The sequence below is a fragment of the Drosophila hydei genome, unplaced genomic scaffold (genome assembly GCF_003285905.1).
Source record: "Drosophila hydei strain 15085-1641.00,03,60 unplaced genomic scaffold, DhydRS2 tig00008114-arrow-pilon, whole genome shotgun sequence".
Classification (NCBI taxonomy): Eukaryota; Metazoa; Arthropoda; class Insecta; order Diptera; family Drosophilidae; genus Drosophila; species Drosophila hydei.
Window position 1 is genome coordinate 3,612,713 of NW_022045827.1, and position 14,504 is coordinate 3,627,216.

Below are 14,504 nucleotides of genomic sequence, written 5' to 3' on the forward strand. Positions count from 1 at the left end.
TTTCGTTGGGCTGGCTCTCATTAACATACTTAATTTGTTTCTAATTTATTCATAAATTTATATTTGTAGCACCCGCCCGGCCTGTATTTTTGTTTCTTTTTTCTCTCTCTTTATATTTGGCCAGCGCTGATTTATATACAGTCCGCTGATTAATGGCAGCTGACCTGGCTGGTAGCTGTTTGCCCGGCTGTAAATCAGTTGTTGGCTCTGTTAGCGCTCGCTCCTAAGTAGGTGTTGTTACGCACATTAGGGCCAGGCCATTTGTAATGCCCAGCTTAAACACAAATTGTAGGCATTAATTGATTTTGATGAAAAATTAAAAATAGAGAGAGCAACAAAATGAGCGACAGAGAGAGGGAGAGAGAAAGGGAATTTATTTCGGTGTATATCACAAACACTTTGACGTTTGTGCTTGATTTTATTAATGGAAAATCCGTGAATTCTGTTACAAACATAAGATGCAAGGTCCGTTTTCAAATAACTTAAGAGCTTAGAACTACAGCTAACCAAGTGAATTATATTGCTGCTTGGCTAGCTGACCACATCGCCGCTGTGGCCATTCTGCCGCAGCAACTCCAGCTTTAGCTCGTGCTCACGAGCCTTCAGTCGCAGCGCGGCTATGGACGAAGTGCGTCGATCCTCTGGCGGCGTGGACGAACGTGTTGGCGGCGCCAGCTGCCGTTGCGGTGAGAGCGAGTGCGAGTGCGAATGCGAGTGCGCATGAGCCAAGGTCAGGGCAACAGGCGCCGTTTGTGTGGGCGAGCCGGCGGGCGGCGCTTGATGCGTCAGCGAGATGCCAACCAGCTGCTGTGGCGATAGCTGCGCCGGCGGTGGGGGCGGTTGCTGAGATGGCGTCACTGGCGCCGACTGTGACAGCTGTGAGCTGGGCGAGTTGGGCGGTGAGGCCAGCATATGATTGTTGGGCGAATGCAGATCCGGCGAACCCACCAACATCGGCGGCTTGGCAGCTAGGGTGGGCATAGGCGGCGCACGGCCATGAGGCACAGCCGTCATATTGGCCAGCAGCGACTGAAAGGAGCTCGAAGGCGAATACATCGATGCCATGCCCGGCGGCAGCATGTGCGGCGGTGCACTGCAAAGGCTGAACGTTTAGCTAAAGTACCAACAGAAATGAAAGACAGCACTGTGCAAATATCTTACCGCTGGAACTGATTGAAGTAGCCGGATGGTATCATTGGCGCAGCCGACAAGTGCGGATAGCGAAAGGCGGCCAAATTGGCGGGCGCATCGAATGGCTTGCGCAGCTGGAAGCCCAAATGGGTAAACGGATTGGGCGGCAGGGCGGCACCCACCACAGTTTGCATGCTCGCCGCGCCGCTGGGCAGATACGGATTGTATGGATGTGACTGCGGTCCAACCTTCTCCTGCTTGCGCCACTTGGCGCGTCGATTCTGGAACCAGACCTACAGCAACAACAACAAAAGACAAAGAGGGGGAAGATTGAGACTGAGTTGAGTTATGTATTTCGTACAGGCTACTGTGTCCTGCCAGCTTCTGTGGCAGTCAATTAATGGGCGTGACTATTGAAAACGCCCATTTAATTAGTTTTTAACATAACAATCTGAGTTCGTGTCGAGAACGGTGGCTGATTGCAGCCAGACCCAGTCTCAGTCTCAGTCACAGCGCAAGTTGAATTTGATGTTTGAAGTGGATGCTGGAGTCTTGAGTCTGGAGTCCCTTTGGGATCTGGTCTGGCAATTACCGCTAGAAAGTGTACGTAAACAAATAATGTTGTTTAGCATGAGCGGTAATTAAAAACCAGATCAAAGCCAGGCCCCAAAACCGGATCAGCTCTCATAATGACTGGCACTAAAATTTTTTAGCAAGTGGATTTCCCCATGCTCTAATCTATGGCGCTTGAGCTCTGGGCGGCTTGGTCTAGAAGTGTTTTCATTAGGGACGACATGCTCCATTATTTTTCAATTTTCAACATTGTTAACTCCGTTTGAAGCACGCGCATCGAACTAAACCACACAATTGGTTAGACGATTAGGGTGCTGGGCTTTTACCTGAATCCGCGCCTCGGTTAATCCAATTTTCATCGCCAGCTCTTCCCTGCAAGAGAAAAAAAAAACATGATTTACAAATGGTTAAGCATGAGAAGGGCTACGGTTTTCATAGACAGCAATAATCAAGTATCATGTTATTCAATTAATTTTAATATTCAAGTAATAGGGGTATAAAAAGTTACCTTCAATTTGGAACACTAGACATTATTTTGAGAAACTGTTCATATTCTTATATGTCTTCATACCTTATGCTAGAAATTTATTTTATTTGAAACTAGCTTAATCTAGATTAATCAAATAATTGTCTATCGGAAGCTACTCTATATTGCAAATATTCAATGAGCACTATAAGCAATTAAGAATTTAATTTTGCTTAAGGAAATCTAATTGAACCCATTTATTCGACGCTAATTAACCAATGCCTAAGGTTTATCTAACGCCTCATGCTCATTTCTATTACAGTTAATTGGACTTTTGTTGTCGCTCTATGTGATTCTCATGTCAATCAATCAGGGTAAGTGTAAACAAAGTTACTCTGATTTAGTTGCTTAATTAATAGAGAAGCATTTAAACTGGTTGCATTAATGAAATGAAAACCCGACGAGTGCTTACAAAAAGTTGCTCTAATTGTTGTTATTTCAATTTGTTTTTTTTTTTTCTTTTAATTTTATTTTTATTTTGTGCAATTTCCATTAGCGTTAGGCTGTAGACAGTTCTGGTTGTTTTGTCGGCCAGTTAGCGACGGGTTTCTAATTTATGGCAATTATTATTGCAGTTTTTCATATCTTGTTACATTTCTGCATGTTAATTGAATTTTCTTGTACCCTAGGGGATCTCAATTGACACTGATTCGAAAGATCACTGGAGCGTAATTTAAAACCTTGCTCCAAATAGTTTGGGCTCCGCTCGTAAGGGGGTCATATCATATGCATGTCATAGCCACATTTACCATATATCTCGCATATAAAAACCACATTAAACTTTCGGTGCTCCATACACACTAGAGAATCGATTTATGCAAATTTCGTTTATTTTGTTTTATCTTTGGTCATTATGCTTCACACTCACCTCGTAAATACGTCGGGGTAATGGGTGCGCGAGAAGGCCTTCTCCAGCTCCTCCAGCTGAAAGCTGGTAAATGTGGTTCTATATCTTCGCTGCTTGCGCTTGGGTGCATACTCGTCCGCCTCGCAATCGCTGTTGGGGTCCGAGATGGGACTGTTGGTGCCGCCGCTGGCGCCGCTGGGCACCGCACCAGAAGCTGAGACTGCGGCTGATGCCACACCACGTTCGGCCACGGCATCCGGATGTGGGTGTGCTAGCTTGGCTTCTTGCGGTAGTTCCTCCAGCTTGACCTCCTCCGATATGCCCATAATCCAATAGCCAGCAAGTCGGCCAAGTTACCAGCGGTCAGCTGCACATAGCACATGGAGAGAGGGAAGAGAGACAAATGTACAGCGAATTAGTCTCACATTAGAAGCTCGTAATTCAATCATAACTAAACATGTAATTATCGTACACTTTATTACGCCAATTTCTATAATTTTCAATAGCCATGAAGGCTGCAAGTCGACGCTAAGGTTAGCTGCGGTTGCACTGTGCTTCTAATAATTACACCAGGCAGCACACAAAATGAATACTTGATATATGTCGAAGCCATAAATATCGATGTGACGCTTAACAAATTCTCTAGAAAATTCATTTGTCTTTTAAATAAACAATGTCAAAGAACCAATTACAAAAAAAAAAAAAACTCAAACAGTTTTAAGTTAAAATTTCATGAAAGCACTTTAACGCTTTGATTTTGAGAAATTATTTCTCTCACACGCCTTCTCTATCTATTTATCCTCTATCTATCCATTCATATCTCTCTTCCTCCCACACTCTTTTACTCTTTGACACTTTCCTTCCATTTCTCTGAGTCGCACTCACACGGACTCACTCTCCTATTTATTTACTAAAAAACCCAATAAAATGAAAACTCCATGTAAGTTCGATATAGTAACTAAACTTTTAGGCCATTCTCTCTCTTTCTCTCAATTTCTCTCTCATTCTAATCATAGGCTTGATTGATTTTATTTAGTTTTTCTACCTATTTCAATTGTATATGCACTCATATTTAGTTGGGTTTCATTACCCTGTTATACAGTGTTGTTAGTGTCTGCGCTGTATTGCGGTCTGGCCGCGTGCCTTATGAGCATGGTCTGAGCAGCAACAGCAACTGCAACTGCAGTAATAGCAACAGCTGTAGCAGCTGCTCAGTCAATGCAAATCGATGGCATCAGCCGTCAGACTAAAGACAGCCAGACAAATACTTGGGTACATCGAGCTCAGCTGATCTTTCATCAACACGTTTCCTTGAGCTGCGTTTATTTTGTTGGCCATTTCATGTGCAGATCGTTTGGAATTTTAATTAAATTGGGCGGCAACTTCATTTTCATCATCATCAACGGCTGGCGTGAGCAACCGCAACCGGAGTTGGTTGGCTACCCTCTGGCCAGTTGACCAGTTGATCAGATCAAACTGAATACCTGCTATCAGGTGGCAGTTGGGTTGAGTTGCCTCATACGGCGTTTTGTTAATTTTCAACATTTTTGTTAATTTCATGTTTTGCTAATTAATATACAATGTGCCCTAATGACAATTAAGTAAATGGTTAGCTCCAAATTGGAAAACGTCATGCCGCACTGTCTGCAAGTTTTAAAACTTCACTACTTCGGACTTTTCTCTTGTTGTTTTCAATGTTTTTTCTCTCTGTTGCCCATGCCGGGTGCTTCAATGGCTGCTTGATTGATGGCCTCGTCCTTATGTTGGCGTTGTCTTCGTGGCTACCGTTGACATTTCGCCTCGGCCCTGGCTGAATACATATATCAAAATTGTCCAAATACCTTGTTAAATGGCAAATTAGTGTGCTTCTGATTGATTTAGTTGCATTCTTGCGACGAATGAAGTTGCAACCGCTGCAGCAGACAACCAACATCATCAACAGCAACAACATCATTAATGTCCACAACACAATGATCATTGTCCACTGTGTTGCCAAGTCATTCTTTGTGGCTGATTTCAAGTAAGGGCATTCCCACTCTGTGAAGTAATTTGTCAATGCAGTAGAATATAAATTCTCATTGTCTCCTATTGATATTGATTAATCGAACTTATCAAGAAAAATCATTTATAAAATGAAATTTAATTTCTGCTTTATAAATAATCTAAGCGCATTATCGATCGTAAGAATACTTATCATGCTTTGATATTGTAGCATTTATAGATAGGCAAATTTTCGTTATAATTTATAAAGAACCCAAATTTCAAGGTTTTCAAGAAGCTTTATTCTTCTTGATTTTATTCCTGGTAAAAGGTAAGACTCAGCTGATGTCAGCTAAATCGATAATCATCGAATGGAAGTAATTAATCACAATGAAGTTTTTTTTAATTACTCGTATTTAAGAGATGTTCAATAAATGTTATTTTTAATTAATAAAATGTTACTTATGACAATACAAACATATCTCAATAGACATGTGTATATGAAAAACTTAATTTATCTTTAGTATTAGCGTTTGCATAAATTATCGAAGCACTAAATACATTTGAATACCGTTCTCAACTGAATCTCAACTTCAATCAGATTCCATATGTCATTCAACTAGCAGTTTTGTTAGGGCAATCGATATTCGTTGTTGCCACGTAATGGGCTTTTTTATTCCTGTAGTTATTTTTTACACATACATCCGTCAGTTCATAACTCATTTCTCATCATTAATAACTTTTATTATGATTCGCACTGTCAGTTTTCAATGTTGTTAACAAATTCCGCGCATTGACAGCTGACAAACTTAATTTGTGTAAGACTCGGCTGCAAATTATTAAATTAATTGTACGAATTGCAATTATGCTGACGATGAATAAGGAGAGAGCAGTAGAGAGAGATAAATAGAGAGGAGAGAGTGAGAGAGTGAGTGAGGGGCAATTGCAACCCCCACATACTCACCTGTCTAATCACACAACATCAAGATCGTAAAATAGCGCTGATTAATTCATTGCATGCGAACTGTATCTTCGACTACTGTGTGTAGATACAGTGCCAGTACAGTAGACACTCGACTCAACAAAAAAAAAAAGAAAAAACACTGAAGTGTTCGTTCGGTTCGTTGAGTTATGTGGGGAATGTGTGCCGTTTGGCTTTGTTGTCGTACCGCCTTATAATTGTAAACGCGTTACGACTTTATTATTGGAGGATGGGAGTGGACTGGTGCCGAAGGAGTCAGTTGATCCAAACAAACATCAAAGTCTTTCGGACTGATTGACGCCGGTAATTAAAAAACTTTTCAGTCAAACTGTCAACCCACTCGAACGTCCACACGTAGCAGGCATAGCAGCAGCTCTTGGCAATGTTTGTTGCTATTTGGTGCTCATGGCTTTATTTACGAGCTTGGCCAGAACTAATCAAGTTAGCGGCTGCGCTTGCTCTGCTCAACTGCAGATAGTGCGATTTCCCACTATGGTCAATTGGCCATAGCCTTGTGGAGCGAGTCGAGCGGGGGGTTCGGGCTCGTCGTGCCTAACTGTTTGACACACTGTGGCGACTGTCTTGCTTAGGGCTCACATGCTAATCAAGTCAAGCGCCAGTCGCAGGACTGAGTTTTCCAGTCTACAGTCTTTCAGTCTCAGTCACTCAGTCTGTCAGTCACTCTGTCTATCAGTCAGTCAGTCAGTCTGCAGCAGCTGCTTCTTCTTCTTCTTCCTCGTCATCATGCTGGCCAGACTTGTTTGCGGTTGCTTGTTTCGTTTAGAGATAAGCTCCATTAGTGTCTGGAAATTATTTAAGAGCAACTTTTGCTGCCAACATTGTGAGAGCTGCGTGTGGGTTTCCAAGTTTATTATGCTCTGTTCGGCAAGTGAGAAAGAGGAATATTGGCTAAGGTCTATATTAGGCTGCGAGCTGAGTCTCCTAACTAACTTTTGATACGTACGAAGGGAGTTTCATTATTTCGGTGTCATTTTGTGAAAGAATTGATCAGTCTGGTACACCCAACTGGAATACACCTTGTTGTTTTATATACGTTTTTTATGCTGCCCTCCGACAAGTGCAGAAATTAAGAAATTAATTCCTAATAACAAGCAGGCTATATGTGCGTACTCTTTATGCTGCGATGCAGCAGCACAGTTCCATAGGGTCCTCCTGCTGTCATCTCGATAAGCATCAATGTTTTGCTCTGTTCTCGCATCCATTCTTCCACTCTTCCTTTCCTGCCTTTTGCGCCCTGCCCATCCGCCTGCTGTGCTGAGCCATGTCGCTTGGTGTCGTTTTTATGGCTGCACTTTTGTGTTCCACGCTCCTGATGCGGACTGCAACTGGGCATCGCATATTTCATTAAATGGAGAGCAAGTCCAGCCGAGGCAAGACGAGACGAGACGAGACGAGACGACTCGGTCGAGTCGATCGTTGCAGGTAGAGCAGCCCAAACAGAAGCTCATTTCTGGCATTTTGTTAATGCGTCTGCCCGGTCCACTTGGTTCGCTTTGGTATCTGCTGCAGCTTATTTATGGGTTTACATTAGGCTAAACCACTTTAGTCACACTTTGATGATCAGCATTGTAATACCCCTCTGGCAAGCCCACTGATAATGGCGAGCTTTTTGGGTGGCGCCTGCTCGCAAAGCTCAAGCTCATCATATTAACAAAGGTGTGTGGTCCTCCAGCCCCCTCCACACACTCACACACAGTCGCCCTCAAAGAGAAGTTGATGGATTAGAAAGAACCCACCTGCTTTGTCTTTCATTTTACATACTTGATAAAGTCAATTATTAATTTCATATAAGCGCAGACAAGCGACAATTTCGTGAGTCACCCAAAAAACATAAAAATGATAGCAAGAGCAGAGAGACAGCAGAGGGACTGTAGCCGAGGCAGAGGCTGCACCTGAGCTGCTGCGGCTGCGACTGCTGCTGCTGCTGCTGTTGCTTGTGTTGGCGCCGGCTTTGGACGCGCCAGGTGCGATAAGGCAGCATTCTTCTTGTGCCCCAGACGCCGGCAGAGAGTCACAATGCCATCGGTACATTATGGGCCTCTAATGCACACACACTCACATATACATTCACAATTATAATTAGTTTATTCATATCCTGTGTCGAAGTCTCGGCAGCCTCATTTGTTGATGGGGCAATCTTAATTCAATTTACTGCTTATCAACCAAAACCAAAACGACTGATGAATACACTTACAAAAGTCAAAAATGTTTCATATTAAGACAACAAATTTAATAATAATAAAGTCGAAAGTTTTTACTGCTGCAGCTTTATACCTTAGTTAATATACTATTTAGTCTGCTATTTATTTATCTACATGGTCACTTTAAGCTTTGTTAAATATTAAATTCAGTTCATTTTACTTGACTTTTTCAGCTGGAAATATCATAGGTCAGTAGTAGATCGTTTACCTAATATGAAGATTAATTTTATAAAATTATTTCTTAAGTCTAACCTTTTAGTGTCAGTCATGCTAACTCTTAGCTAATTTCACTGTATAATGTAAACTGTTTTTTAATATTATTTCAAAAGTTTTACAGAAAACATTTAAGTTTTCTCCATGTTTACGTTCAGTATACCCAACTGTAGTTAAGAGTATTTGCGCTTCGTTGTAGCATGTGAAGCTTTTCCTTTTCTTGTTTTTCTTGCGCCTTGGCCACCCTAATGGCTGAGTTGTTGACGGTAGCCAAAGGTAGTCGTCGACGCAGGTTCGGAGAGCCGTGACTCAGGTCCAGACGTACCGAGCTGTTGATGTGGATGATGCGAGACCAATTACTCATAAAATGCATGTTAAAAACGTTGACCAAGGAGCTGGAGGAGCGAGAGAGCAACCAAGCGAGCGGCAAGCGGCATGAAGCTGTGTAGTCGAACAACTGTTGTTCGACGCCTGGCGCTGACTTTCTGCTTTGTTGTTGTTGGCCAAGTTTAGTAAGGCTGAGACAGAGGCAGCGACTGAGACTGAGACTGTGACTTGAGCCAAGGCGACTTGGTGCATCCGTGTTTCCGCCCTTTGTCATTGTCTTGTACGTTTTGATAAGCGACGGAGAGCAATTTGGGGACGTGTCTGTGGTTGATATTTCATGCATGTTTGCATGTTCCATTTGGGACCGGACTTTGGATTTGGATTTGGCTTGAATTAATGAAGCATATATACATAGCTCTCAATGAGCTGGACGGGTTCGAACCTTGGCACCAACTCTTATCGCCCCCAAAACCTGAGCGTGGGTGTAGGCCATGCTGCATGGTATTGTATAGTTGTCTAGTCAACGCCTCTTTGGTAGCGCTTTCGACAACTGTAATTGGGAATTGTGATCGCTATTGTACCCAGTACGAAGTCTGATAGATAACAGCCATTGTATCTATTAGATACGAATTGCAGAAAGCGAGACAGAGACGTTATCTGTAGACAAGTTTTAATTGTGTGTTGGCCTAATTGAATTGAGCTGCAAATACCTCAAATGCTATTTTGGCCTCGAAACATATTTTAATTTACCCAAAACCAAAAGAAACGAAGCAATCTACCTAATTAGATGTGAAGATCTTTGGAGGTACTCGCTATCTGCAGCTGATGCTTGGTCATAGATAGGGCTACGAGTTCGATTTGCGTCACAGCTAAACGAAATTGAAAATTGGTTGTGACAAGTCACATGCGCATTATTATTAATTAAATCAGAGCAAAGAAAATGATCGATTATCGCCAGGAAACCGAAACTCTTCAATACGGAAAGAAACGGAACGGTGCGAAACGGAAGGGCAATACAAATTGACGTGACGTTGATATGACTGACGGGGACTTATCTGAACGCTAGTACTCGTATTACTCGACTGACCCAAGCATATCTCAAGCCTATACTGATACTTCGACTAGCTTTTTGACATGATTATCTCTGCCAGATAACTGGGGGCAGTTAATTTCATTTATTTGGTAGGTGTACACATATGTACGAGTGGAAATTTCATTGCTTTGATTAGCAAACATTTTGAAAACATCACAATGACAAAACGTGATTTATTTACCATCGGCTCAGACGCTGACAATATTTTGTACTCTTTTAATGGTGTTTAATTAAAGCCAATCAGCGATAAACCTATCGACCTATCAGCATGTGGCATAGCCTATAAATACACATAGACCATGCAGCTAATGAAAAATAATGAATAATAATAATATTTTGTCGATTGCTTGGGCTAGTTAAGCTCCGTGCTCGTACAAGGCGATACGATATGTCCGAGTAAATTAATCAAATTTAATGATATTTAATTTTCGTTTTCTTAGTCTAATTTTGGAATGGGCTAGAGTACGATGCGGCTGGTGATTGTCGATTACCGATTAGTCGACTTGTGCAATATGTAATAGTATCGGGACGGGACGGGACGAAAATTAGGTCATGTTTAAGACAGAACCCTGAATTGAGCTGATCGTATCATTGAATATTAGATAGAGAAGAAAAGATAGTGAGAGAGATAGAGAGAAAGCGAGAAGGGAGACAGAAGAGTGAGAGAGTATATGTACTGAGTGTTGAAGTAGTGCTGATGAGTAGATCAGATAGTTATAATAGGAGCATCAGATAAGAATATTATTAGCTTTTAAAGAACGTCTAACGGCTTATGAAATATTTTTGGGTAGTCTACAGTTTATTACGAAATATGTATGTTTTGTGCAACATTTTGTCATATAGAATATTTATATTGAAGTGATTCCGTTAGCTAGATGGATAGAGTATTTCTTAAAATCGCAAAGATAATATATTTTTTATTGATATCATTCATATTTTGTTCATCAATTCAGGAAAATTGTGAGAAAGATCTGGTTTTCACATTCTATCTATCCATCGATGTTCTACTAATTTTATTATAATGTGAGGACATTATGAAATCTTGTGAATATGAAGTACAAATTTCGAAATTAGGTGGAAATTAATACAAATATTTTATATTAAATTGTAACATAATTTGAATATTTTAACATTACGTAGTATTTAAATTAAAGTTAAGAAGTTTTCAAAATTTCTCTCAGTTTCTTTTATTATTAAAGCTGCTCTTTACTTATAGTCAGCTAAATAACTCACCTTCTTCTTGTATAAATTTTTACTGAAGTAGATGTTATGTAATATCGCTATGCTGTGATCTTTGGATGATTATTGCAATCTTTATCTTTTTATTTTTTGTTTTTATTTTAAGGAATTTAATATTTGAAAGCACTTGCGATATGAGCACTTGCCGACGGTCTTTGCACAGAAGCCCTATTCCAATTGTTGTCAAGTCAACAGCTAAGCAGTACTCCAATGATGTTTTATATTACTTTTAATCACGTTTGAAGATCTTAAATTTGGGTCTAGTTTAGGCACTTTTCCGCACACACACACAGATACACAAGTAGAAGAACTGCAGCTGAACGGCAGCTAAAACACACTCGGGTTATGCGCGACGACGGCTTCTGGTGACCGGGCTCCGTCAGTGCCGCAAGCGAACTACACAAAGAGCAGGCGGCTGGCAGTTAGGCCGGTACCGAAAAATAATTCAGGTGGGCCGCAGACGCCAACAACCGGTTGTCGGGCTTATGGAGCACTCGTTACCGGCTGCTGAAGCGAGAGAGCACGATACACGATCGTAGCAGGCGCGATCGCAATGAGCGATCGATTGCTGAGGCAGGTGTCGGGCCGGCAGGTGAGCAGCGCAGCAGCGCTCCGCCTCGCTCACTCGTTAGACTACTCTTTCTCGCTCGCCCTCATTCTTTGGTAGCGCAGTGTGAGCGAGAGAGCGCATGCTGCTGTAGCCGCCAATGAGCATTGACCTATGAGAGCAGCCAGCGCTAAGGCGCTCAAATAATGGCGGCTAACCGGCCGCTGCCGGCTCTGTAATGCTGTAAAGCTCGCTCTTCAACCCTACCTCTCTCTCTCTCTAACTCTCTGTCCCTCTCTCTCTCTCTCTGAGTATGCATGTGTGTGAGTGGAGTGGCACGTAATTGAATAAGCCTCGCACAAAGTGCAATAAATTTGATTAGCAAAATGGAAATTTATTTCCCTGACTTTTGTTTGCTTTCGCATACGTTTTCCATCGATGCATTCGCCTGGCTTTGCTGCCTTTTCTTTCTTTTCCCTTTGCTTTGTTGTTGCGGCTCATAAATTAAATAATTTAGCTATCACGCATATGCCGAGAATGGTTGTTGCTGTTGTTGTTGTTGTGTTGGATAGTGTTAAGGGCCTCGTAAATGACTTTGTTGGTTTATTGAATCCAACTGCGAGACGACTGTCAAGGGCCTTAATTGCTTGATATGCTCAGGAGTTAGAGTGAGAGAAAACGGTACGAAGGAAGAAGAAGGTGCCAAGAGCAAAATGACAAACATGAGGATACTTGAAAACAAGCACGTATATATTATCAATGATAATTAAGATATTAAAACTAACAAAGTAAACATGATTCATGCACCGAACGAAATAAAACATTTTTTAACTATCCTTGTTCTAAAATAAATATATATTATATTTTTATCTTAGAATTGTTCCTAGTCATATTATATCATATAATCATTATCATAATCCTTTCATATCACTTCATATTAAATCTATCTGATGCTGATGCTTCAAACTCTTTACTTTCCATATTTTACACTAGGTCAAAATCATTTTTGTCTTTATTGTTTAAACGTTCAACACTATGCCAGCGAACTGTCTTTGAAGAATTTTATAATCCCATTTTTAAACAGCTTCCAGAGCTAACGCATAACACTTCACTGTTTGCTAGTGCTTCGTATGAAGCCCTTCTCCGTATAAATTGAATTCAATTTACTATAGTTATAAATAGCCCTTCCACTCGTATGATTATTTTGTTGGCAACCATTTGTTAGCATTCCATACCAAGCTAACTACTTCATTAAACCTCATCCCAGCTTCAGGCTCAGACTCAGCTCCATTTAACAGCAGACTCCCTGCTTCTCCTTTCCCCTTTCCCCTCTCCCCACACCCCACTGGCTCTCCTCTAGCTGCAATCGTATTGCCCGGCAATAAATAAAGTGTTAATGGCAATTGCATACAAATAGTTTGGTGTTGCCATTATATGGACATTATAGGTATAATACCATTGTCGGGGGCCCATAACAAGAAGTAAACAATGCGACGCAGCAGTCGCTGCACTTTAAGCCAATTTCACGCTTCATTTACAGGCGAAATGCAAACAAAAGGCCAGCCGACTAGTCGACCATTTGCCGGGTTCGAGCTTAAGTTCGGGTTCAATGTACAGCAGGTCGTCTGGGGACGCTATCTGAGAGTCGCTTGGCTAGCGGTACGGCTTTCACGTCCCCATGTGGCCGTGTCAATCAGCTCGTCGCGCAAGGTGTGCGCTCATTTTGGAGTAGCTGCCCAGACGCTGTATACCCTGGTCCCTGGTCCCTGGTCGCTGGTCTCTGGTCAGTCCATATGCTCAGTCCGCGTCAGAGTTGCGCATGCGCGCACGTCCTAATGTAATTATTATCTCAACAATTGAATTTCCGGTCTCGGTCTCGGTCTCGGACTCTGTGTCTGTCTCTGGGTCTGAGGCTTTTGGTCTCTCCCGTTTCGTCTTCGACCTGGGACAGATGTCGCGCAAAACGTTACAAATGTGCACTTAATTGCGCAATTAAATAATTTTATTTCTGCTGCGCGTTTTCCTTGCCTTTCCCCAGCTTTCCTCAGCGCCTCTCGCCCGGCACATTAAGTGCCAGTTGAATGTTGAGAAACGGTCCGAGCCAAACAAATTGCAGCTATGTGCATCCATCCACTCCACTCACTCTATTCTATGCGTCAGTATGTGTGTGTATACCTTATCGCCTGTCCAAGTCGTCCTCTTCATTAAAAAGTTATAAAGCTATAAATTTAACTGCCAGATGGAATGCTGCAAAATATATCCAAATAGATCATGTGTCATTGTATGTCAGTGTTAAGATATTCATTAGATTTAATATAAACCTACTTTAAATCTTTCTACAGCTTAGCTGATTTAATTTAATAGAAATACATCCGATGTAAGTAATGCGACCTTTCCATAGGGCAAGAGCTCAGCTTATGGCTTTCCTGTATGAGCTTGATTCAGAGGTAACAGAAATAAATTATTAAGCGAACGTCTGCTTAATACTCGACCCTAAAGAAATCCCTATTCATCTAAGAGTATTAAAGTAAAACACATTTCATTAACAATTCGGCTGCATTTTTCTTATAACATAGTTCATAGTTCTTCATCTTTTCCCTTATGAAATAGAGTCAAGTGAGCAATTCAAATGCTGATAAAATTGTTTGTTCTACTTGTACTTCAACTACTTAAGTTATCTTAACTTAGGTATGCCTTATCTCTATTGAGTATTAAAAACTTTCTCGCTGGAAATTTCTGCTTTCTTAGGCCCTTTGATTGCCTGAGGGTGGGTTAATTATGCGAGCGAACGAGGCGTTTGGCATAATCTCAGTCTAACCTACAT

The 14,504-nt window shown here is 41.5% G+C and overlaps 1 protein-coding gene across 2 annotated transcripts; it reads right to left on the reverse strand.

The window, feature by feature from the left end:
* Window positions 1-384: 384 nt before the first annotated feature.
* LOC111599101 (homeobox protein aristaless) lies at window positions 385-11,192 on the reverse strand. 2 transcript variants are annotated; one of them, XM_023314643.2, is made up of 5 exons: window positions 11,128-11,192; window positions 3,099-3,444; window positions 2,031-2,076; window positions 1,162-1,424; window positions 385-1,093 (listed from the first exon to the last, which is right to left on the reverse strand). In XM_023314643.2, the coding sequence occupies exons 2-5, from the start codon at window positions 3,401-3,403 to the stop codon at window positions 532-534; spliced, it is 1,176 nt and encodes a 391-aa protein (XP_023170411.1). In that variant the 5' UTR covers window positions 3,404-3,444; window positions 11,128-11,192; the 3' UTR covers window positions 385-531. The 2 variants fall into 2 exon arrangements, with proteins under 2 accessions (XP_023170411.1, XP_023170412.1); XM_023314644.2 differs by lacking the exon at window positions 11,128-11,192 and adding an exon at window positions 4,919-4,960.
* Between the last annotated feature and the right edge of the window lie 3,312 nt (window positions 11,193-14,504).